This window comes from Biomphalaria glabrata, chromosome 6, assembly GCF_947242115.1.
Source record: "Biomphalaria glabrata chromosome 6, xgBioGlab47.1, whole genome shotgun sequence".
NCBI lineage: Eukaryota > Metazoa > Mollusca > Gastropoda > Planorbidae > Biomphalaria > Biomphalaria glabrata.
In genome coordinates, this window is record NC_074716.1 from 17,975,637 (window position 1) to 18,002,460 (window position 26,824).

At 37.4% G+C, this 26,824-nt stretch overlaps 1 protein-coding gene across 1 annotated transcript in view; it reads right to left on the reverse strand.

The window, feature by feature from the left end:
* LOC106058697 (serine-rich adhesin for platelets-like) overlaps positions 1 to 22,154 on the reverse strand; it is a 59,275-nt gene extending 37,121 nt beyond the window's left edge. Inside the window, exon 1 of the mRNA XM_013216177.2 lies at positions 21,331 to 22,154. Within this exon, the coding sequence (XP_013071631.1) occupies positions 21,331 to 21,610 (280 nt within the window). The 5' untranslated portion in view covers positions 21,611 to 22,154. The remainder of the gene's footprint in view (positions 1 to 21,330) is intronic.
* Positions 22,155 to 26,824: the final 4,670 nt, after the last annotated feature.

Consider the following 26,824-nt stretch of genomic DNA (forward strand, 5'->3'; position numbering starts at 1 on the left):
TGTTTTGAAATGTTGCAAGTGATGCAGTAAAAGTCTGATGCTTCCTTTATGGTGACATTATTCTGTGCTACAAACTGAACTTGACGCAAGAGGCTAGAAAATGAGATTTTGCAGTTGTAAGGAGTGCTTACAAATGTTCTTGTAGATCTACCTTAAAAAAACAACACAAAGCTTAAAATTATCAAGTGGTAACAGTTAAGTCTCTATAGTGTGATAGTGTGTGATAGTTGTCCTCCAGTGTGGCAGGAAGAAACGATAGTTGACATTCCCAGATGAGCACCGGGGCACGGGTAGGTGGCTGAACTAAATGAGGAACAATGAGCACCGGGGCACGGGTAGGTGGCTGAACTAAATGAGGAACAATGAGCACCGGGGCACGGGTAGGTGGCTGAACTAAATGAGGAACAATGAGCACCGGGGCACGGGTAGGTGGCTGAACTAAATGAAGAACAATGAGCACCGGGGCACGGGTAGGTGGCTGAACTAAATAAGGAACAATGAAGACCTCAAAAGTGACCCCAATACATTGATACACACACCAACAAAATTGTTAAAAAAAAAGCTTTAGTTTGTCCAAAGCAAGAAGTACTTGAGAGAGTTTCGTAAAGGGGGGGGGGGGGGGCGGGAGAGCAGGACAGAGCCGGGAAGAGATGGGGACAGCTGAAGAGGAAGTGGTAACAAAGGCCCGCTCGTTGTTTGGTTCCAAATCTCAAGTAACTTTTTTTTTTATCCCACAACGCCCCTTCTCCCGTTTTGTTCCTACCTTAATCCCAACCTGAGGATTCAACCGTGACCTGGTGACCTTAAAGTTCACACGAAGCCAACCCTTTCCCCGCCCCACACACAATACGGCCTTCCCTCCCCCACCCCCCACTTAATATTAAAAAAAAAAAGTTTTCTCACCTGCCATGTTGGTCAATATCGTGGTTAAAAAAATGAACTCTGAAAGAAGTTCAGAGAGATTGTGATTCGCCAAATAGTTGGAAGACTTTGAAAGATACATTCCCGAAACAATGGCAATAGATTGTTGAACTACTTAGATCATTTTCTTTTCAAGACTTGTCATACTGCTAATGTCACTCATACTATCTTCATCCCAAACTATTTCTAATACACTAATAAACTAATGTTCTATTATCTCAGTCACAACAAGATGAACAGTATTGAAATATGTCTTTTAATAAAACAGATTGTGGTCAGAAGACACTAACTATGGATCATATTGCCTGTCGATATCTGTTTGAAACGGTTACTTTAAATAAAAACTTTGAGGAACTGATTTGATTTTTGGTTAGTAGCTCCGTGCATAAATAAACGTGACAATGTCAAAATCATATAAATTTAATTTATTTTTTCCATTGATCTTTGATAAAATAAGTTTAAAAAAAAATATTAAAAAAATGTTTTTTTCAAGGTTCGTATTTCACACATCATTTGGGCTTCAATATTTAGAGATGATCAACTGGGCGTGACTACGTGCATTCACAATATGGATTCCTCGATGTGTCTGGTTAGTGTCTTCGATTGAAGTGTGAGCAGCTAACAGGTTCAGACAGGCCTGGGCGGAGCATGATGTCATACGAGGTCAGTGAATATGTAGACAAGGTTTAGACCTCCTTAGACATGGCATGAGTACTAACCCAACCTTTGACCAAACGCATGAGTAAAGTGTTCACATATTGAATGTAAAAATACTATTACTTTTTAAAGAGATGTATAAAAACAATACGGCTTCTATTAACATTCGTATGAGTCGTCTCAAAAAGCAAAACAAATCTTATATATACATGTAAAAATCTAGTCTTCTTCCGGTTTGAGACATTAAAAAAAAAGGCAAGGAAATAACAGAACAATTAGTTAAATATCACTGTATTCATTTATTTATTTCACCAATGAGTGATTTTCCCCATTAAGTTAACTGACTAATTATAATGAGCTAAACAAACACAAAATCTAAAAGCTGTTGAAAGTTTATTTAAAAAAATTAAGCTGTTCTATACTATTCCCAGTTTGTTTGACTCTATTCACAGACACAAAAGACAGTAGAGAGTCATTAAATCTATACAAACATAGAGTTACGTGTTCAGTAGAAAGATTCAACTTGACTTCACAAGCGTGGAAGAGGCATGATGGACTAGAGTCGTGACCACCTTCACAAGCTTGGAATAAGATTATAGGCATAATTGACTTGAGCTTTGATTGACTTGAGGTTTAATTGATCTCGCGGTCTTGCAATGAGATTATTATTGACTAGGCATGATTGAAGGCTTGATTGATTTCAAAGGCTCGGAATGAGTTAGAAGGCATTATTGACTTGAGGTTTGGCTTGATATTATAGACATGATTGACTTGAGGCTTCTAATGAGATTGGAGGCATGATTGAGTTGAGGATTGATATTAAAGGCATGATTGAATTTAGTTTCAATGTTTCTAGCGCCATGTCCATTGGTTTAAAAACTTTGATTATTACTGTCCCGAAGTGAACAGATTTCTAGTCTGTGGAAAGTTTAAAAAACAGAAAATGTTTATCGACAATAGGGAGACAACACTTCAAAGTTATTTATAGCTTGACCTCTAATGGCAGTGAAGTTGATTTATAAACCTCGTTTGGAGATGTTCTCTGACACTTTGGAAAATAAAGGACATCAAGTGACGTCACAATAATCCAACAATATGCTTTTTATGCTTCCATATCTGTCTAATTACGTTCTGGCCATTTTTTAAATATGTTCTTGACCACTGACCAAGCCAAACGTTTGAGGTGTTTGATTCAGCCGATGTCTTTGTATATATATACATATGGTCATTTTTCTGAACGTGTTCGCGACGTCTGAAGTGCTTGGTCCAGCAGGTAGCCTTCAATATCAACGTACATTCAGTTTAAATGTGTTCTTGACCACTGAACTCAAACAGCTGTAATGTTTGGTCAAGCCATTTGCTTTTTATATTAACATATGCTCATTTTAAAGAGTTCTTGACCACTGTCCAAATCAAACCTAGAATGCTGGCCGCTCAATTATGATATTTAAAGGTTCTCAAACAGAGACAGAGATGGACGTTGCAGTGTGCTGTGGTCAATTTGTTTCTTTCATTATGGTCCATATATAGATGTGACGGGGTCAAGGTCATCCACCGGTGACAAGATCGATGGATGTCAAGCGATTATTTAGCTCCAGGGAAGCGCACAGAGTATTTCTTACCACTAGAAGTTGCCGAGGTCAAAGGTCAGAGTTCATCTTATCTAAGAAATATATAACATATGTTCCTGATAACGTTAATCAAACATGTATCGGCCGTCATCACAATGAACCTTGTCTTCCTAGGCGGGTCACTTTCCCAATAAACTCTCGCACATAAACACTGTCAATCGATGAGAGCGCTCTTGTCTCATGCAGGTCCCCCCTGTGGCGTCTTCGAAACCACTACCCAGGCTTTAAGTGTCTGGATATAATTGGATGGTGTAGTGGCTGGACTGCCAGATCGAATGCTATTTCTAAACTGATTAGGATTGCTGGGCACGAGGTAAAAGCCGATGTAAGAATTACTTCCACTTGTGAAGCAAAGTTTGTGTAACTGGTGAACCACACTGTCACTTTCACGTCGACTGTTAAACTATCGGAATAGGATTTCTTCATTCCATGTACGTCTTGTAATCACTTAGGACACAATGTCATTGAGGGGACAGAAAGTATTGTAATGTAAGAATTCTGGAGTCAGCAAGGAAGTGATCTCCCCTTGTGACAATAATAACAATGCTAGATTGTTGTCTGGCAACAACAACCCCCCCACACACACACACGCACACACCCACACACAATACCAGGCGTAAGCCTTAAGTCTTTGCAGAACGTTAACAATGAAATAATACAACTGATATAACCACATGTTCACAATAATACTATCAATACATGTAATCTAAATTAATTAAAAGTTTTATATTTAAAAAAAACAACAGATCATGTAGTTAATTTTTTTTTTGATAGTATAAACAGGTTCTTTGAATAGTAACCTTTTACTGAGATAAAAATAATTCAATACAATACAATACAAAAAAAAAAAAGAAGAAGAAGATGGGTGCTGATAGAATGGTAGAACATGGAGTATGGGGGATGCAGCGGAAAGTGCCATCTAAGCAACATTCATTGTATTGAACCACATCAAGGGAGAGAGATCATTATAAAAACACAGAAGCTGGATTAAAGGCCAGGACCAATAATGAGTACACTTGGAGCATTGTACAGCCCGGTACAGGCAGAGCCAGTTATTGATTTGTGTGTGAAGGGAGTTCAAATGTATCAGTTGATCTACAACATCTGGTTGGTCTACTTGCAAGCCAAACAAGCCAGGTACTAAAACATGGGGCTGTCAAGTAACATAATGACTGTCTACAAACAAAGCCGGCCATAAGAAGCATGTCAACTTGTGCTCCTACAGAGCAGCGAATTACACATTTCGTGTAGTGAAAGGTTGTAGTGATTGAAATTGGGTCCAGAAATTTCACACATTGTTTATATGCACTAATACAAATAGTATCTGGATATACTGGAAGGAAAAAAGCCAGTTAGACATCTTTCTTTCTTTCTCTCTCTGTATGTATGTGTGTGTATTTGTAAATCTACCTTACAGAATGACCAACACACCAGAAACATTAACGTTACAGAACGACCAACACCCCACAAACATCTACGTTACAGAATGACCAACACCCCACAAACATCTACGTTACAGAATGACCAACACCACAGAAACATCTACGTTACCAAATGACCAACACACCACAAACATCAACGTTACAGAATGACCAACACCACAGAAACATCTACGTTACCAAATGACCAACACACCACAAACATCAACGTTACATAATGACCAACACCACAGAAACATCAACGTTACAGAATGACCAACACCACAAAAATATCTACGTTACCAGATGACCAACACCACAAACATCAACGTTACAGAATGACCAACACCACAGAAACATCTACGTTACCAAATGACCAACACACCACAGAAACATCAACGTTACAGAATGACCAACACCACAGAAACATCAACGTTACAGAATGACCAACACCACAAAAACATCAACGTTACAGAATGACCAACACCACAGAAACATTAATGTTACAGAATGACCAACACACCACAAACATCAACGTTACAGAATGACCAACATCACAGAAACATCAACGTTACAGAATGACCAACACCACAGAAACATCAACGTTACAGAATGACCAACACCACAAAAACATCAACGTTACAGAATGACCAACACCACAAAAACATCAAGTTACAGAATGACCAACACAACAGAAACATCAACGTTACAGAATGACCAACACCACAAAAATATCAAGTTACAGAATGACCAACACCACAAACATCTATGTTACAGAATGACCAACACCACAGAAACATCTACGTTACAGAATGATCAACACCACAAAAACATCTACGTTACAGAATGACCAACACCACAAAAACATCTACGTTACAGAATGACCAACACCACAAAAACATCAACGTTACAGAATGACCACACCACAGAAACATCAACGTTACAGAATGACCAACACCACATAAACATCAACGTTACAGAATGACCAACACCACAGAAACATCAACGTTATAGAATGACCAACACAACAGAAAAATCAACGTTACAGAATGACCAACACAAAAGAAACATCAACGTTACAGAATGACCAACACCACAAAAACATCTACGTTACAGAATGACCAACACCACAGAAACATCAACGTTACAGAATGACCAACACAAAAGAAACATCAACGTTACAGAATGACCAACACCACAAAAACATCTACGTTACAGAATGACCAACACAAAAGAAACATCAACGTTACAGAATGACCAACACCACAGAAACATCAACGTTACAGAATGACCAACACAAAAGAAACATCAACGTTACAGAATGACCAACACCACAAAAACATCTACGTTACAGAATGACCAACACCACAGAAACATCAACGTTACAGAATGACCAACACAACAGAAACATCAACGTTACAGAATGACCAACACCACATAAACATCAACGTTACAGAATGACCAACACAAAAGAAACATCAACGTTACAGAATGACCAACACCACAAAAACATCTACGTTACAGAATGACCAACACCACAGAAACATCAACGTTACAGAATGACCAACACCACAGAAACATCTACGTTACCAAATGACCAACACACCACAGAAACATCAACGTTACAGAATGACCAACACCACAGAAACATCAACGTTACAGAATGACCAACACCACAAAAACATCAACGTTACAGAATGACCAACACCACAGAAACATTAACGTTACAGAATGACCAACACACCACAAACATCAACGTTACAGAATGACCAACATCACAGAAACATCAACGTTACAGAATGACCAACACCACAGAAACATCAACGTTACAGAATGACCAACACCACAAAAACATCAACGTTACAGAATGACCAACACCACAAAAACATCAAGTTACAGAATGACCAACACAACAGAAACATCAACGTTACAGAATGACCAACACCACAAAAATATCAAGTTACAGAATGACCAACACCCCACAAACATCTATGTTACAGAATGACCAACACCACAGAAACATCTACGTTACAGAATGATCAACACCACAAAAACATCTACGTTACAGAATGACCAACACCACAGAAACATCAACGTTACAGAATGACCAACACCACAAAAACATCTACGTTACAGAATGACCAACACCACAAAAACATCAACGTTACAGAATGACCACACCACAGAAACATCAACGTTACAGAATGACCAACACCCCACAAACATCTATGTTACAGAATGACCAACACCACAGAAACATCAACGTTATAGAATGACCAACACAACAGAAAAATCAACGTTACAGAATGACCAACACAAAAGAAACATCAACGTTACAGAATGACCAACACCACAAAAACATCTACGTTACAGAATGACCAACACCACAGAAACATCAACGTTACAGAATGACCAACACAAAAGAAACATCAACGTTACAGAATGACCAACACCACAGAAACATCTACGTTACAGAATGACCAACACAAAAGAAACATCAACGTTACAGAATGACCAACACCACAGAAACATCAACGTTACAGAATGACCAACACAAAAGAAACATCAACGTTACAGAATGACCAACACCACAAAAACATCTACGTTACAGAATGACCAACACCACAGAAACATCAACGTTACAGAATGACCAACACAACAGAAACATCAACGTTACAGAATGACCAACACCACATAAACATCAACGTTACAGAATGACCAACACAAAAGAAACATCAACGTTACAGAATGACCAACACCACAAAAACATCTATGTTACAGAATGACCAACATCACAGAAACATCAACGTTACAGAATGACCAACACCACAGAAACATCTACGTTACCAAATGACCAACACACCACAGAAACATCAACGTTACAGAATGACCAACACCACAAAAACATCAACGTTACAGAATGACCAACACCACAAAAACATCAAGTTACAGAATGACCAACACAACAGAAACATCAACGTTACAGAATGACCAACACCACAAAAATATCAAGTTACAGAATGACCAACACCCCACAAACATCTATGTTACAGAATGACCAACACCACAGAAACATCTACGTTACAGAATGATCAACACCACAAAAACATCTACGTTACAGAATGACCAACACCACAGAAACATCAACGTTACAGAATGACCAACACCACAAAAACATCTACGTTACAGAATGACCAACACCACAAAAACATCAACGTTACAGAATGACCACACCACAGAAACATCAACGTTACAGAATGACCAACACCCCACAAACATCTATGTTACAGAATGACCAACACCACAGAAACATCAACGTTATAGAATGACCAACACAACAGAAAAATCAACGTTACAGAATGACCAACACAAAAGAAACATCAACGTTACAGAATGACCAACACCACAAAAACATCTACGTTACAGAATGACCAACACCACAGAAACATCAACGTTACAGAATGACCAACACAAAAGAAACATCAACGTTACAGAATGACCAACACCACAGAAACATCTACGTTACAGAATGACCAACACAAAAGAAACATCAACGTTACAGAATGACCAACACCACAGAAACATCAACGTTACAGAATGACCAACACAAAAGAAACATCAACGTTACAGAATGACCAACACCACAAAAACATCTACGTTACAGAATGACCAACACCACAGAAACATCAACGTTACAGAATGACCAACACAACAGAAACATCAACGTTACAGAATGACCAACACCACATAAACATCAACGTTACAGAATGACCAACACAAAAGAAACATCAACGTTACAGAATGACCAACACCACAAAAACATCTATGTTACAGAATGACCAACACCACAGAAACATCAACGTTACAGAATGACCAACACCACAGAAACATCTACGTTACCAAATGACCAACACACCACAGAAACATCAACGTTACAGAATGACCAACACCACAGAAACATCAACGTTACAGAATGACCAACACCACAAAAACATCAACGTTACAGAATGACCAACACCACAGAAACATTAACGTTACAGAATGACCAACACACCACAAACATCAACGTTACAGAATGACCAACATCACAGAAACATCAACGTTACAGAATGACCAACACCACAGAAACATCAACGTTACAGAATGACCAACACCACAAAAACATCAACGTTACAGAATGACCAACACCAAAAAAACATCAAGTTACAGAATGACCAACACAACAGAAACATCAACGTTACAGAATGACCAACACCACAAAAATATCAAGTTACAGAATGACCAACACCCCACAAACATCTATGTTACAGAATGACCAACACCACAGAAACATCTACGTTACAGAATGATCAACACCACAAAAACATCTACGTTACAGAATGACCAACACCACAGAAACATCAACGTTACAGAATGACCAACACCACAAAAACATCTACGTTACAGAATGACCAACACCACAAAAACATCAACGTTACAGAATGACCACACCACAGAAACATCAACGTTACAGAATGACCAACACCACAGAAACATCAACGTTACAGAATGACCAACACCACAGAAACATCAACGTTATAGAATGACCAACACAACAGAAAAATCAACGTTACAGAATGACCAACACAAAAGAAACATCAACGTTACAGAATGACCAACACCACAAAAACATCTACGTTACAGAATGACCAACACCACAGAAACATCAACGTTACAGAATGACCAACACAAAAGAAACATCAACGTTACAGAATGACCAACACCACAAAAACATCTACGTTACAGAATGACCAACACAAAAGAAACATCAACGTTACAGAATGACCAACACCACAGAAACATCAACGTTACAGAATGACCAACACAAAAAAAACATCAACGTTACAGAATGACCAACACCACAAAAACATCTACGTTACAGAATGACCAACACCACAGAAACATCAACGTTACAGAATGACCAACACAAAAGAAACATCAACGTCGCAGAAGGACAGAATCGCCACTTCTACAAGATCAGCACTACAGAATGACCAACAATCGCATGTCCAGCTCAGTCATTACTTAATGTGTTGAAAATGTATTTATTGTGTAATCACATTTGTTGGTAATACGTTTTCCAATCCAAAGTGTGTGTGTGTGTGTGTGTGGGGGGGTGATAATGAAACTGGAATGTATTCATGTGGGCTAGGGGAGGTAAGGTGAACTATAATGACCCATTCATTGTCAATGCCTAGGCCAGGTAATAACAATGGGAAAAGCCGCCAAGTGCTTAACTCTTAATCAAAAACTGTTTATTTTACAGATAAGTAGCCTCCCTTGTCAAAGCGTGAAGGTAATGTTTGGTGTGTGGCTGGGGCCCATGTCGTTGATTCAGGATGTTGTTAAAACGAACGTGTTCGAAGACTTCACAGGAATTTCCTTTCCACTTGATAACCAAAGGGAAATAATGCACGAAGGTGAAGTTCACAAGCCCCCACCCCTCTTGTTTCTGTCTGTGTTTGAAAGCACACACACGGTTATCTTTTATTTATGAACACAATGTAGTGCAGGTGACTAAACAGGAACGTTTCAAGAATCAAAGATTAATAAACAAAATGTTTGAGACTGTGAATGGTGTCCGTTTGAGTTGATGACTGGAACAAAATATTCCAATAGGTCTAGAAGTAGGCTTTCTTCTAAACGAATGAGTAGATTCCGTAATTGGATGGTTAGGGTTTTCTTTTTCGCGTTCTTGTCCTCTAGAGGTAGAGCTTTCCAAGTAGTTTTACAAAGTAGCAAATATTTTGAACTAAAGACCAACTGATGATAGAGATATTACAATATGCGCTACGTTTAAACTATTCTTCAAAATACGAATTGAAATTATTCAAGCATTTGATCATAGGACAAAACAGAGACCTTAGTGCAGCATTCGAACGCTCTATCCCAGAGCCAACGGTATTTTAGACCCTAAATTTTAAATATAAGAACGTATTGTTGTACTTTGTAGCCAATGGCAACCATTTTCGTTTCGTAACAAGATGTGAAAATTATGAGGAGACAGGAAGCTGACAAAATGTGTTATTTCAAAGTTTCTCGCCTTCAATAATTCATAAAGAACGAAATTCGCACGATAGTTTTGTTTTCCAGATGTTAAGCAGGATGTCAGAAAGTGTCTCGGATGATATTATTCAATAAAGGTTTTGACGCTTCAACAATTTGTTGATTCAAAATTAGAAGAAGTTTATTTCAAGCGAGACATTGCATCATTGCAAAAAAGGAAGGTGGGATCACTTAGTATGGGAAATCCCAAACAACAAGACGGTAAAGTTTCGTTTCCCCGTAGTGACCTCAGAACAACGTCGTAAGCAATAAAGAACTAATAATACTTCTTTCATAGTGTGAGTATACAAATAGCCGTAGAACGGCTTGAATGAGTAAGAATGGTACACTGACAACTTCAAATGGTCCATGATCTTGTGAAATAAACGATTGATTTATGGACTCTGTGTTCAAAGTATGGAAGTGAAGATGTCCAAGAAAGAGAAATGTCTCCACCCTCACACAAAGGTAGTGAGACGAGTCTTTGGTAATCCGTGGACTTCCCCCCATCCCTATTCCTCTTATGAGCTTGCAAATTCTTCTTGGACAAAACCTGAAAACTGGACACGGAGTTTTCGGGGGACGGGTGATAAGGGCTGTTTAATAAATGTTTTTGTATCGATCATTCATTGGTTATGAAGAACAAAGAAATCGCTCTTTCGAATCGTCACCAGCTTCACAATAGGAGGCATTCTCTTTTTTATTTAAACTATATTACGATTTTTTTAACTATTTTTTTTTTTTTACAATTTTTCAGACCAACTTTTGCCCATATGTGTGTTTTTTGTTTGTTATGCTCATCTATTTTGTGTCAGACAAAACAATTGGAGGGTGGGGGTGAAAGAGACTCAGATAATTGTATTCTAGGTAAATCAAAAAGTTTCTTAGTATAGAAACGTACGAAGAAAAACATTTCGAACGCATCTAATTAAATGGGATACGATTTCACGCATGAACGTGCCAACCAATCTTTTTTTTCATTTCGAATGTTCAAGAATGTTTGCAGACGACATATTACAAGTGTTAGAAAAATGTAATGTTTGCAGACGACATATTACACGTGTTAGAAAAATGTTATGTTTGCAGACGACATATTACTCATCTTTTTAAGAATTCAAGCTATGCAGACGACAAATGACTCCTTATCTTTTCAAAACTCATAAGAATGTGAGGGCGCCACGGAGGCAGTGAAACCATCATGTCTCTTCCAAGGATAGCTTTTCCAGTGGCGTAGCTAGGATGGGGGTATGGGGTGTCCAAATGTTTCTACATTAAATATTACGCCATTCTCTAGTGAGATGATGTCGAATGTCAAAATAAAGGGGCCCCTAAAAAGGTCAAGCCCTCCGGGCCTCCAAATTCCTAGCGACGCCTTTGGCTTCTTCCCTCATTGGGTGCCAGTTTGTCAAGAAGTGCTTGCATCGATGAACCCACATAAAGAAAACCTAATTTTACCATATCAAAATAAATACATATTCAAATAAGACGTACAAAAGAGAAGCACTCACTGCTAGAGATCCAGTAGGAGCTGAAGCGTGACAGCAGAAGAACCTTTCTCAGTTTATGTGGGTATTTGTGTGTGTGGAGGGAAGGGTGATTAGGGCTGCTATGGTCTATTATTTTTGGATTTACTTTCAGGGGTAACTTAATATTCAAATTAACATTTTTTCCCCATTGTAAATTTTTTTCTAATGTGCGTGCGTGCTTCGGTTTCGATGAGAAGAGAAAAAAAAACGCGGGTCGTTGGAAGACGTGTTTGTTCATTCACACATTGTGTGAGAGTGTGTGAGAGTGTGTGGGTCTGTAGGTACACCTATATATTCACTAAAGACAACAAACAGGGGGGAGAGTTTGGAAGTGGCAGTGAAACTGAAAGATCTAAGCCCAGAAAGCCTTCCACCGTGGTGTGTTATAGAAAGACCAGAGAACACCCCACACTAACATGCAGTCAAGGGTCCATGTCTGACACGACTGAGTGAACACAGACACTCTGAGTGTGCAGAATGATCCACTGTATCACCTTCACTTCCCATCTATTTCCCATTTTTTGAACAGCAGTTTTAAAACATTGTACAACAGTTCAACACTAGACGTATGGAAAAACGGTGACATCTCGAGCTAATTCTACAGTACAGATAACACACACTTTTAACCTAGCATAGAATAGAGAATCAAGCCAAATAGATTATTTCGTTGATTACAAACTTTTAAAGAAAATTAACTTCGTAACATATTTTACAACAACAATAATAATAATAATAATAAATATAATAGTAATAATAATAATAATGGACTGAATGCGACTAACGCATATATAATTTTTACTTGCAGAAATATAGGCCCATAGACTTATATATTATATCCAGACTGGAAACCGGAAACAAATTCTTATCCGCGATTTATCGATTCACAGACCTATATATATATATATATATATGTACGAAACTCTTTTTTAAGCTCTAAGGGAAGTCGCCCCAATCAATCTTTCTGTCTTAGAAAAGTAATGATCTTCAGTTTTCAAAGTTAAGAAATAATGCAAAATCATTTTTCGGATTTTCTTTAGAATGGGCTATTAATCACAGAATTCACGCTAATAAATGAAACAAAGCCATTTCCTGTTCGTTTCCATTGAGATCATGTTTCAAAAATCCTAGATCGAAATAATTCATATCTGTTGATTTTAATCATCTTATGTACATTTAAATAGATTGATTACCTAGATCTTTCTAGATTATGTATCTAAAAATTGCAAAAAAATAATTATGAGACGAGAGTAGATCTAGATCTAAAAATTAAATTATATGTTACATAGGTTAGGGTTGGTACTTCTTATAACTACTTTACAAAACAACGCCTTATTTCAACTATTTAAAAAATTTTCACATTTTTTGTAGTGTCAAAAAATCTCCATGTCCAGTCTAGATCTAGTATATATATACGTCTATGTATAGGGTTAGGCTATTTAAAGTTTGCCAAACATTTTACATTTCAAAATGTCCAATGTTCTCACGAGATTTTAAAAGCCATAGATCTTGATCTACTTTCCAGTTGAAACTTTCTATAGCTTATGCTAATTATGTAAATTAGGTTTCAAAGGGAAACCACTTAAGAAGACAGTCTGTAATAGAGAGGAAAAAAGAAGATGGCGCTATCTGTAACCTGTACAGGAGACCTTGGGATTCACACCTACAATAGGCCTACTAAATGAGACACAATGTTTTTATGGAAATCTGGCAGACGTTCTTAGAATGAGGGGCGATGTTTTGTTTTGAAATGTATAGGACTAGTCTGTAAACTTGTATGCTATGTAATGTGTTGGGGTTGACTCAGACCTTTTTTTTTTTTTTTTAGCGAACTTGTAATTAGGGTTTGACCAGACAATGGGAGGTACTGGGAGCACATAGGTTCAGGGGGAACTGGCAGAACAGTTCTAGAGCACTGGCAGAAAATGTGAGCAGAGTTCTACAGAGTAAACATGAGTTGACCAGGCAGGGTGTTGCAGGGGCAGTGTAAAGACCAACTAGCTGGACTATCCGTAAAATACTGGGGTAATAAAGATCCAGTTCATCCAATCCAAACTACATAAGACAAAAACTTACAAGATGGTAGTGAATCTATAATCAATGATAACAGAGGAAAACACAGAAATGAATGTAAATTCGTGGTTGTCTTATAAAAAATGTCATAATTGCCCTAATGAATAATGTAATGATTGCCCTGTTGAATAATGTAATGATTCCCCTAAAGGATGATTCAAAAGAAGCCCCAGAACCTAAAGTGCACATTTTGAGTGGAAATGGAAGAGCGCACTTTTTACTTGTTAGATATAGATCATTAGGTGTGCAGACATTTAGAAAATTCTGTTTATTTTTTTTTTTATAAAAAAGGCGCGAAATACAAGAGCGTCAATGCAATACAAAAAAAAGCATCAAGACAATACAACCTCTTCTTAGCAGTGAAATATTACTTAACACTATAAGTAAGGAGACTTGGGGGAGTATGATCAAGTACAAGGTACCTCGCAGTCTTGCTTTTATTGCAGGCTCTTCGTGACAGTATGACGTGCCAATAGAGAATTATGGGTTACTGGTGACGCCGGTCACATGACCAAAAGCCTTGAACCAACGGGGGAGTGGGGAGGAAGAGCGATATTGACGTTAATGGATTCTGCTGAAGTGTGTGGTGTAGACCTACCATGTCTATCTTCCATTCATAGATTGATTAGACCTACACTAACGGTGAACCTATAATGAGCAGGACGTCAACGAACCCAGTCAAGAGCAATGTCTTCAAAACGTAGACGCGACATAGAATAATGTACAAAACTGTGCTCTTATTGGGGAGCATCAATAATCCAGCAAGCTAGTCTTTCATCAAATGTTGGCTTGACAATGGATCACGTCTGAAACGATAATAGATCTGACAATAGATTACACGTGGTCATTACAATGGATCACAGGCGGGCGCGACAATAAAAAAAAATTGTCCACATTTTCAAATACACTACTTATTGCGAAAAAAAAACATAAAAATATAATTAAATATTTCCTAAGAAACTAGTAATTATATCCCATAAAACTTTAAAACATTTCCAAAGAAACCAAAGAGAGTATGAAAATATCCCAAAAGAAACAAAAGAAATACCATTGTCCTACTTTAAACTTTGGCAATATCCCCCCCCCACCCCACCCCAAAAAAAAAAAATAGAAACTTAAAAAAAAAAAAAAAAGAAAGAAAAAAAAAACTAAGAAAATATGTCCAAATAAACATAACATATATCCAATGAAACTTTAACATATATCCATATAAACTTAAACATATATCCAAATAAACTTAAACATATATCCATATAAACTTAAACATATATCCAAATAAACTTAAACATATATCCATATAAACTTAAACATATATCCAAATAAACTTAAACATATATCCATATAAACTTAAACATATATCCAAATAAACTTAAACATATATCCATATAAACTTAAACATATATCCAAATAAACTTAAACATATATCCAATGAAACTTAAACATATATCCAATGAAACTATAAAAATATCCCTAATGCAAGCTATTCTGACAGCAGCTAGAACTAAGTATCCTGTAAGAAACTAGAGCTAAGGAAACCAACACAAGTTAGAAACCAAGCTGCAGAAATTGTCTGTACAGACTGTAAAAGGTGAAGTTTTTTTTTTTCTTCTTTGATTTCCATGTACGGAAAAGAGTCAATCAATTATGGTCAGAACATGAAGTGACCAGTGGCAGCGCCTCACGGTAAGACTAAGGGTCCTCAAGCCGGAGACGCGTATGACTTCAAGAATACTTCCAACGCGGCCCTTAAAATAAAAGATAAATAAAACGCCCTGTTGATTTTTTTTTCTTGCTGGTCAGTAGCCCTGTGGTCAAAACAGCCGACTTGTTGGAATAACCCCGCTCAATGAAAGGAGGGGAGGGGGCTACATAAAAGCTCCAACAAATGGTCAACGTGAGTTGCTTTGATGGCCGCGATAATGAAATCGGCGAAACAATGTCAACAGAATAACGCCTTGGCTAAGGGAACAAATGTGGTATTGTGGGTCAGTTTGATTTCTGGGGAGTGGTTAAGCAGGGAAGGGGGGGGGTCCTGATGACCAAGTCGATTTTTATTGGTCAGCTGATTTAAACTAGAGGGACAGGTGCAGCGACCATCCGGTAAATGTGTGTTTTGAGGTTGTAGCTACAGGTGAATCAAATCACAGGGGCGTTAAATTCCGAAACGGGAAAGTATTGCATTCAAATAAATTTGACGCATGATTTGGCACTATGATTTCACTGCCTGTGTAAAAAAAAATAATAGTAAAATAGAATAGTTGACTTGTATGGAGGTTGAATGGAGGTATTGTAAAAACAATAAATAATAATAATGATAAAGCAGAAGCATTGAAGCTCTTAGAGACTTCATTCATTGGTGAGTGAGCATTTCGAGGTCATCGTCAAGTCAAGGCACAAGTGACATTGTTCTCTGTACAGAAGATTAAATGTAAAGCGTCTGTAATTTATAAGATAGATTTTTTTTTGTTTTATTGAGATTTTTTTTTTTTTGCCTGCTTTCTTGAAACCAATCCAACCAATCCTGTTCAAGCCGCAGTGACCACGTGACACACTAGGGACTTGATTCAGCCAAACACCTCGACTACTTTGTCTTGCTCTCATTATAAAATAATGGACAGGACAATCCACCAGTCCTCTAACTAGGATCCAAGGGGGGCCAGTGTCTTCATCTGGCCTCTTTGTCTAAGTAAGCAGGTATGAAGGGGTGGAAAATAATTATAAGTCACAATAGACATTAAAACAAGCTGTAAGATTTTCAGTGTAGATCAATGCACGGGAGAATTTGACTGTTAAAATGGAGTTGGATAGTGGATACGTCCTTGTAGTTTCAGAATTTCATCTGGTGACCCAATGTCTAATGTATGTAGGAGATTCTTGTTTAGGTAGAGAAATATCATGATTCCTCTCTTTACAAAATAAAGCATATTTAATCTTTCAAGTTGAAGTCACGAAAAGGTTTAAAACACAATATTAAAGCACAATTTAATTTCAATAAAAAAAATTCAGAAAAGTCAATTTAAAATGAAGCTTGAAACGTTTTGACCAGCCCCGCATAGTGGAGAGTTTCACATAAAGTACGCAATGTCAAGGACGGATGGCTGCCTGGTCGTGCGGTTTGCGCGCTGGACTGTCGTATGGATTTATCGATGGTCCCTGGTTCAAACCCTGCCCGCTCACATCCCCGTCGTCCTGCGGGAGGTTTGGACTATAAAGTAAACTATCTTCAACTCTGCAGGAACATCCGAATCATGTCAAACAAACGCTGAATTTAACTTCAAAATTGACAACTAAATAAAAAGTCATAGGCCTAAGCATAAAGAGTTTAAATTACAAACTTTGATTCTGCAGGGTGAAATCACAACTTCGTGGAACCTGGACACGGATTTCAGAAATGGCTCTAAAGATTTTCCTAGAAATTTAACACTTGATGTGTATCGCTTAGAAAAGAATAACTAGGTCGTTAGCCACACTTGGAAAACTCTAGTTTGACCGTTATAATTTTTCAAAGTAAAAAATGTAAAAAAATTTAAAAAGAAATAAATTTAAATTTGACAACCAGATCTAAATCCAACATCGGTTTTGAAAGGACTGTTGCGCTCGGGAATTTCCGAATGTAAGGAACAATTGATTCAAGAGGTTCAAGAGTTAAATAAATGAATGTTCAGGAACATTTTGCACATCGCCTTCTAAGTCTAGATCTATGGGCTTATCATTGGATTATTATAAAGTTTAGTAGATTTATACATTCGCTTAATCGGGATTCTTTCAAGGAGGAAAGGGGTTGGGGGTTTCAATGTTCTATTGTTTTATAATCTAACATTTCTTAGAGAAAACCATCGCTCTACAAGTTGTATAGAGAAGGTAGTGCCTTTTTTAAAGTAGGATGTAATCATCTTCTTTTTTAAACGAACGCCTGTATTACGTAAGATAAGAAGAAGTATTTTACAAGTTTTGTCTTGTATACAACACAGCTTGTATACACTTCTTTTATTGTGTACACTTTTTACTGAACTATTCCATTGATTACTGAACTATGTCATTTCATATTCATATACTTTAAAAAATGAACTATTAATTCTCAGCCTAAAATAATAATGTACACATTAAACAATCTAAACGAAACATTTTCGATGTAATAATGTGTTCTCTTTAATTGTGTGAAGTTGGAATAGAAATACATAGCATAGCTTCCATCATAAATGTTCATAAATAAAGACATATTGAGGACACAGTCACATAGTGATGCACGAACACACTTATACACTAGAATAAATTCATCGACACACGAGTGACACGCTAACAACAATGTCCATCTCCCCCCCCCATTCCTGTGTTGTCTGACCCCCCCCCCCCCTCAACACTTTTGGTATTGTCCGCACTGTGTTGTTGTGTGGACACATGGTGAGTTTGTCCGTTTAGGGTCGCAGCAGCCCATTTCTCTTTGTACATATCCCTGTTTTGTTTGTATAGTGTGACCATCTATGTGACTATTATTAGTATAATAAATTGACTATTAGTATAGAACATTTCAGTGGAAATCACTGAGTAGACTATCGAGAATAATGCAATTATTAAAAATATCATTGTTACAAACATAGGAGCATTTTTTTTTCCAGAAAAGTTTTTATTCGCAATATTTCAAGTGTCATAGCACTTGGACCCCCACAATGACCTTCTAACTACTGTCAAAAAAATTAACTCTATGGCTACATCACAAGGTCTTCCGGGCTCGCAAAGACATTCCTTCAGGGAACAGTACCAGGAAAAAGAAGAAAAAGCGGACAGAGAAAGCAATGGTAAGATAGCATAAAAGAATAGATAGGCCTGGCATTGAATAAGACAGTAAGACAGACTAATGACGTAGTAGACAGACTTAGGCGACAAGAGAACAACATGGCGATAGTATAGAAGTAGGCTGTTTTGGATGTTAGTTAGAAATAGCAACGTTAGTGACGACTGGACGGATTTCCCAGTGAAAAATAAAGGTGTCATGTTATAACAGTGAAACTCGTTATTAAGTATATTGTTAACTTGTAATGTTCTGTGGCTAATGTGAAGTAATAATTGAGATAGAATCGAAGTCAGATAATATTAGCACACAACAAGGGATAGGTGAAGGTGGTAAGTATCCCAAAGCGTCCCACCCCCCAAAGTTTTGTGTATCTGAAGTTGGGGAACGCTGCACTCTATAAACACTAGGTGACTTAGACTAATAAGCTACAATCAGCTGATTGGGGAGGTCAAAGACTAATAAGCTACAATCAACTGATTGGGGAGGTCAAAGACTAATAAGCTACAATCAACTGATTGGGGAGGTCAAAGACTAATAAGCTACAATCAACTGATTGGGGAGGTCAAAGACTAATAAGCTACAATCAACTGATTGGGGAGGTCAAAGACTAATAAGCTACAATCAACTGATTGGGGAGGTCAAAGACTAATAAGCTACAATCAACTGATTGGGGAGGTCAAAGACTAATAAGCTACAATCAACTGATTGGGGAGGTCAAAGACTAATAAGCTACAATCAACTGATTGGGGAGGTCAAAGACTAATAAGCTACAATCAACTGATTGGGGAGGTCAAAGACTAATAAGCTACAATCAACTGATTGGGGAGGTCAACACTGGATGGGAATTATTTATGGATAATCTGGTCAGTTAAAGCATGCTAACAGGCTGTGTTGCTAAGTTGATTGAGCGTCGCTCAAATAACTCGAATGTCGTGGGTTCGATCCCCACACAGGTCATTTTGTTTCTGTTTTTTTTTCACTGACAAATAAGATATGAATGGTTGACTATTTGTTTGAACATAAAGTAGAAATTGATTTTAAATAGTACTTGTTCACATTGAACAGAATGTTGGCTTACAAAACAGTACAAGCTAGCCTATATAACAGAGTACTGACTAGAGTGCTAACTCTTTAACAGTTCTAGCCTTATAACAGAGTACTAGTTATATAACAGAGTACTATCTATTTTAAAGAGTAGACCTACTGACAATATAACACAGTAGGCCCTACTAGCTATATAACATAGTACTACTATATATGACAAGAGTACTAGCTTTATAACAGAGCGCTGGCTGTATAACAGAGTACTGGCTGTATAACAGAGTACTGGCTGTATAACAGAGTACTGGCTAAAGTGGCTATCTATGATATCATTACTTTTATTTTCCCAGTGAAGTGGCTCTGAGTCCCACAGTCTCCTTAGCACACAACCGAACACAAAAAGGGACCAAGTTTTCCATTAGACAATATTTCAAATACAGTTGAACCACAATAAGTGTGTGTGTGTGTGTGTTTGTTTCAGTGTAAACAGCCGCTAAAACTATCTCGCTGTGTGTAGGCGTGTATGTAAGGAAATGGACTGTTGTTTTAAGTTATACAATCATGAGATATAGATCTAGATCTAATATAAATCTCTCTATGAGATGTAACAAGCTATACTTTTAAACCACTTGTCAATAATCTTATTGTAGGCTTAAACATTTACAAAGATAGTATAGAGTGTGCAAATGTACATATAATATGTTACAGTCTAGGTCTAGAAACGATCATAGAATCAATAGAAAATAATTACATCTATGATAAGGCCTAAAGGACACCTATACAGCTTCAAAACAAATTATCACAATGTCTACAAACAATGTCTACAAATAGAGAGAGAGAAAAAGAGAGAGAGAGAAGCTAGACTTCTAGTTCTAACTTAGGCCTATAACTTATAAGTATAGATAGAGGGCCTGCCAAAGGTCTCAAGAATCAGATATTTTCTATAGATTAATAGATCTAGATGAGTAGAAATAGAATCTAGATTACAAAAAAATGTACATATCGGTGTAGATTCTAATCTAGATTAGAATCTTATCTTACATCTAGATTAGCCGTAGATAGATGTAGTCTAGATCTAGATTAATAATTTAATACCATAGTAGAGATTATAATAATAGCCTATATATAGATCTATATGTAGGACCGAACAATTAGAACCTATCAGATTAATTCTAGATTTGAGTACTTACGTATTTTCACCTCTGTCGAGTCCAGGTGCTCTATAATCCTCTGAATATTTTGAATCTTGCCGCCGATCGATTCGACCTTATCGAACACATTTTGACATTCTTCTGCCAAATCACAGAATATATCGTCTGCGTGACGGACCAAACTGGCCAGCTGGACAATGGCTCCAAGAACAACATTCTGACAGACAGCATCAAGGACTATGTCTTCGTGTTGTTCTTCCTCAGAGAGTTTCCTACGCCCCAATCGTAAGGGGGTAACGGTTCGATCCGACAGAGGCATGGCATTACTTTTGAAAAACTTCAAACTTCAGACAACTTTTGCAACTTTAATTTTGATTAACACTTACAGCCTTATATGGATTAAGATTGACACATCGGATAAATCCTGACGAATGCACACACATCTTAAACAATAAATGAACACACACACGACAGACTCCAGACGAAAGAACTTCAACTTGATTTAAACAAAAAATGACAGGCTAGACTCAAAATAGTTAAGCAACCCCGTTGGTAGATTGATATCAACAAGGGACGGCCACTCTGGCTGAACGACACCGAACAGGTAGCTGCTCTAATACCTGACCTTTAACCCTGCAATATTTTTTCTTCTTCTCCGGACTGTCGCTTCGGCGACATTGTCATTGATATAGTTTTGAAAGAAGAAAAAAAAATCACAGTTCGTGGGGAGGTAACACACGTAGTTTTTGTACAGTACATAGTAGAACTAGTCAGCCATGAAGTGTTTAACACCCCCCAGATCTCTTTTAGCTTGATCAGGTAGCCTTGAATGGTTGGAGGAGGGAATGTTCTATTTTGAGGAAGGAGGAAACTGACACCCCCGTCCCAATACAATGCGCTTTCTTATAAATGTTGCCAACTCTGTTCTAGCAAGAATCCAAATAAATCCACTGTAATGTGTTTACTTAAGGGGATAGCTAATTATAAAATAAACAATCTTTACTGTTATAAAAATAACACAAAAATTAAAACAATATAGCTCCAGCATTTTTGTTTTACGAATACTTTATAGGTAAATTTATTATGTAAGTCTGCCATAAGCCATTTTTTAAAAAGACCTACATGTCGATACTCGATCGTTGATGTGTAACTCTTAACAGCCAGTAGGCCTACAACTAAACCAGTGTAGGCGCATTAAAATCTTAGTGCACAACTTGAAATAAACATGTGACATAAACAACTAAATACAACTTTTATTCGCACATATACACAGCTTTCGATGTAGAAACACTTCCAATGTTGATGCAGAAACACAATTGAGCTAATATCTTGAATAATTTATACAAAATATAACTAACTCTTTCTGTCACAAGTCTTTCTGTCACACGTCTTTCTGTCACACACCTCTTTGTCACACGTATTTCTATCACACGTCTCTCTGTCACAAGTCTTTCTGTCACACGTCTCTCTGTCACACACCTCTCTATCACACGTCTTTCTATCACACGTCTCTCTGTCATAAGTCTTTCTGTCACACATCTTTCTGTCACACGTCTTTCTGTCACACATCTTTCTATCACACGTCTTTCTGTTACACGTCTTTCTCTCACACGTCTCTCTGTCACACGTCTTTCTCTCACACGTCTTTCTGTTACACATCTTTCTGTTACAAATCTTTCTGTCACACGTCTTTCTGTCACACGTCTCTCTGTCACACGTCTTTCTGTCACACATCTTTCTGTCACACGTCTTTCTGTCACACGTCTTTCTCTCATACGACTCTCTGTCACACGTCTCTCTGTCACACGTCTTTCTCTCACACGTCTCTCTGTCACACGTCTCTCTATCACACGTCTTTCTGTCACACGTCTCTCTGTCACTCGTCTCTCTGTCACACGTCTTTCTCTCACACGTCTCTCTGTCACACTTCTCTCTGTCACACGTCTCTCTGTCACACGTCTCTCTGTCACACGTCTTTCTGTCACACGTCTCTCTGTCACACGTCTTTCTCTCACACGTCTCTCTGTCACACTTCTCTCTGTCACACGTCTTTCTCTCACACGTCTCTCTGTCACACGTCTCTCTGTCACATGTCTCTCTGTCACACGTCTTTCTATCACACGTCTTTCTGTCACACGTCTCTCTGTCACGTCTTTCTGTCACACGTCTTTCTGTCACACGTCTCTCTGTCACGTCTTTCTGTCACACGTCTTTCTGTCACACGTCTCTCTGTCACACGTCTTTCTATCACACGTCTTTTTGTCACACGCCTTTCTGTCTTACACGTCTCTCTGTCACACGTCTTTCTGTCACAAGTTTCTCTGTCACGCGTCTTTCTGTCACACGTTTTTCTGTATTAGACGTCTCTCTGTCACACATCTTTCTGTCACAAGTCTCTCTGTCACTCGTCTCTCTGTCACACGTCTCTCTGTCACACGTCTTTCTGTCTTACACGTCTCTCTGTCACACGTCTCTCTGTCACCCGTCTTTCTATCACACGTCTTTCTATCACACGTCTTTCTGTCACACGTCTCTCTGTCACACGTCTTTCAGTCACACGTCTTTCTGTCACACGTCTCTCTGTCACATGTCTCTCTGTCACACTTCTCTAGCTTCTTCTCCTTTATAGCTCTCACTCCCCTATTTATTACCTCATACTACAACAAACTATTCGTGGTCTCATTGAAATCTTTTCAGCCTGCAAAACCTAAACCTCCTTCCACTTTTAATCGTGGTTGCATCAGAAACACACACACACTTACATTCCATATCACTACACAAACCTAGATATAAGATTTATAATAGCAACATCTTATAATTGAATGCAATTGTACATGCTTTATTGTTACTTAAAAACCGTCAGACATTATTGAAGGAGTTCTTATTTTATTTCTTATCTTATAAATTACAGACATTTTTTTCAAAACATAAGATAATTAAGTCCTACGTGTAAGCATGTTTTAATGTAGTCGTGTATGTTAAACTGGTTCAGGTAACCTATACTGGCAGCAAGTAGACAGAATTTGGAAAGTAGTAAACGCCAGTAAAGCTTTATTTAAATCTATATTAACTATGTAATTTTGTAATAATAATCGCCAAAGACCAAATGTTCTAATTTAATTTATCGTAATAAATATATAACAAGACTTGTCTTCAAGTCTGCTTTGCTGATGAATATAATATTTGTGTCTGAAATAAATGTATGTGTATATCGCAGATAAGTGTGTCATTAAATATGTGCTAGTTCCGTGAGCGTGCTCATTAGATGGTTAGGCCCAATTTACATTTTATTATTCTATGCAGTCTACAAACCCAAGACACAAAAGCGCAAATTGTTTTCAAAGTGGTAACACTATAACTGAAAGGAAATGTTAATTGTTAATTGTTCATGCCAGCCCTGCTATGACGTCAGGTTAATCGTCTCAATATCTTTAAAATAATTCTATACAATATACATTGTCCTTCATTCTCTCCTTTCTTTCTATCTGAATGTTCTATGATGTTCTATCTTAGTGCAAGGTAACACACACTGACACACACACACTGACACACATGCTTTTCGCAACTTCGTCGTACTTTTCTGTTCTGTTAGATACAAAAATATGTACAGTTGGCAGGATTGACTCCCAACCACTGCACCACCCACTTGACACGTACCTGTAATGGCCCGACGCAACCCAATGAAAAGAAAGAAGACAGTGTGATCGATAAGGCTGCCCCCGCCCCTACCCCTTTTTTTTCATCTCCTTCGCTGATTAGCCTCGAAACCTAAATGTTAGATTTAAATTTAAAATGATCAAAATTGGCGCGCTCAGCTCAGACGAATATGCGAATATGTCAAATAAATGTAGGTCATTACGAGAAATATGAGTTGATTGTCGTAATGTCAAACATTTAGAGAAGCCTGTGAAAAAAAAAATCTAAATTTTTCCTAAAACATTGTAGGCTGTTAATTATGCTAAACCTCATTTTCGTATGCATCTTGTCAATGTCTGCTTTCTGCCATGGGCCCACAGAGTATGATAACTTATCAAAGTTAAATTGAAATCAACCGATAAATGTACATCTTTTTTGCTTAATTTAAATATCTTCATTTCATAGAGTCCTTGTAGTTTTAGAAAACTAAATGGTTTTTAGAGTTCACAATAATTAGTAGACCAATAATTAAATCAGATCTAACAAGAAAAACATTTTTTTTTTTTTTGGTTTATTTTAAAGAAGAGAATAATTCTTTTACACAACTTGTAGTGTGGTTATTTATCCTTCATTGGTTATTGGAGTTGTAGTGGCTCTCTAAGTTAGGCGCACAGAGCAATGTCTTTTCTTTTTTTAAAAGTATTTTTAATGTTTTCTTGTTTAGGATTCAAAAAATTGTCCCTCTGAAAATGTTGCTTGTCATAGCCTATTTCTACTATTGCCTCTCTGAAAGTGGAAATAGCTGGCGCACACGTCAATATATATTATTCCATATATCTAGGTCTATGAGCTGGCGTAACGTCCTATGTTACTTGTGGAAGTGGAAAACAAAACAAGATGAAATAAAATTGTAAAAAGTTTTATTTCCAGTGTATAGACAAAACATGAATGGATTAAAAGAATTCATTCAAATGTGATTCTTTAAAAAAAAATAGTAGGCCTACTGTTTCTATTTTTAAAGCATTTGATTGACTAGAAAATATTAGATCTTTTCTTCTCCTCAAAATGATAAGATCTACAGTCTATCCAGAATACATTGCCTACTTTGAGACAAAGAGAAACTAAAATGTTTTTAAAGGGCAGCAAGCAAATATTTATTTTCAGTCTCTGATTGAGTGTCTACATTTACATCCACGTACACTAGGCCCGGGGTCGGCAACCTGCGGCTCGCGAGCCACATGCGGCTCTTTGGATGTGAAGCTGCGGCTCTTTCGTTCCATACGCAAATATTATGTATTTTCTGAAAATTTTTTTTCAAAAAGTTCTGAATCGTTTAACGAATATTAAGCACTGATTCTCTCTGATTCCCTCCCCCATTACACGCGTCGTCACTGTAATCAGTCCGTCGGAAGCTATTGAATGACGCCGTCGTCTGAAGCTTCTACGTACGCTTTAATTCGCTTTTGGCTGTGACGTATAGTTTATTGTTTCAGGTAAATGAGTTAGAAGCGAATTATCTTCTCAAAGTTAGAAGCAATCTACAAGTAATGCTGATCTGGCAAACGTTGGGGTACCAGGACGTACCACTAGAAATTGCACAAAAAGGCAAACCATTTACATATGGTATGTCAAAGATTGCTTTATACGTGCATCTGGAAAACATTTTCATGATTTCGAAAAAAAAAAAAAAAAAAAAAAAAAAACTTGAAAAAATATCAAAGCTAAAACAGTACAAGATATTCTTCAAATGTAACATATTTGCAGGTGGAATATATTCAACATTCTTCTGTCTTGTCACTTGCTATAGTTGAACTGGCAACATAAAAGACACGGATAAGCTGACCTTTTGTCGTGTATATCTTCCCAAGTTCCAAAAGAAGAACTTGGATTGTTACCG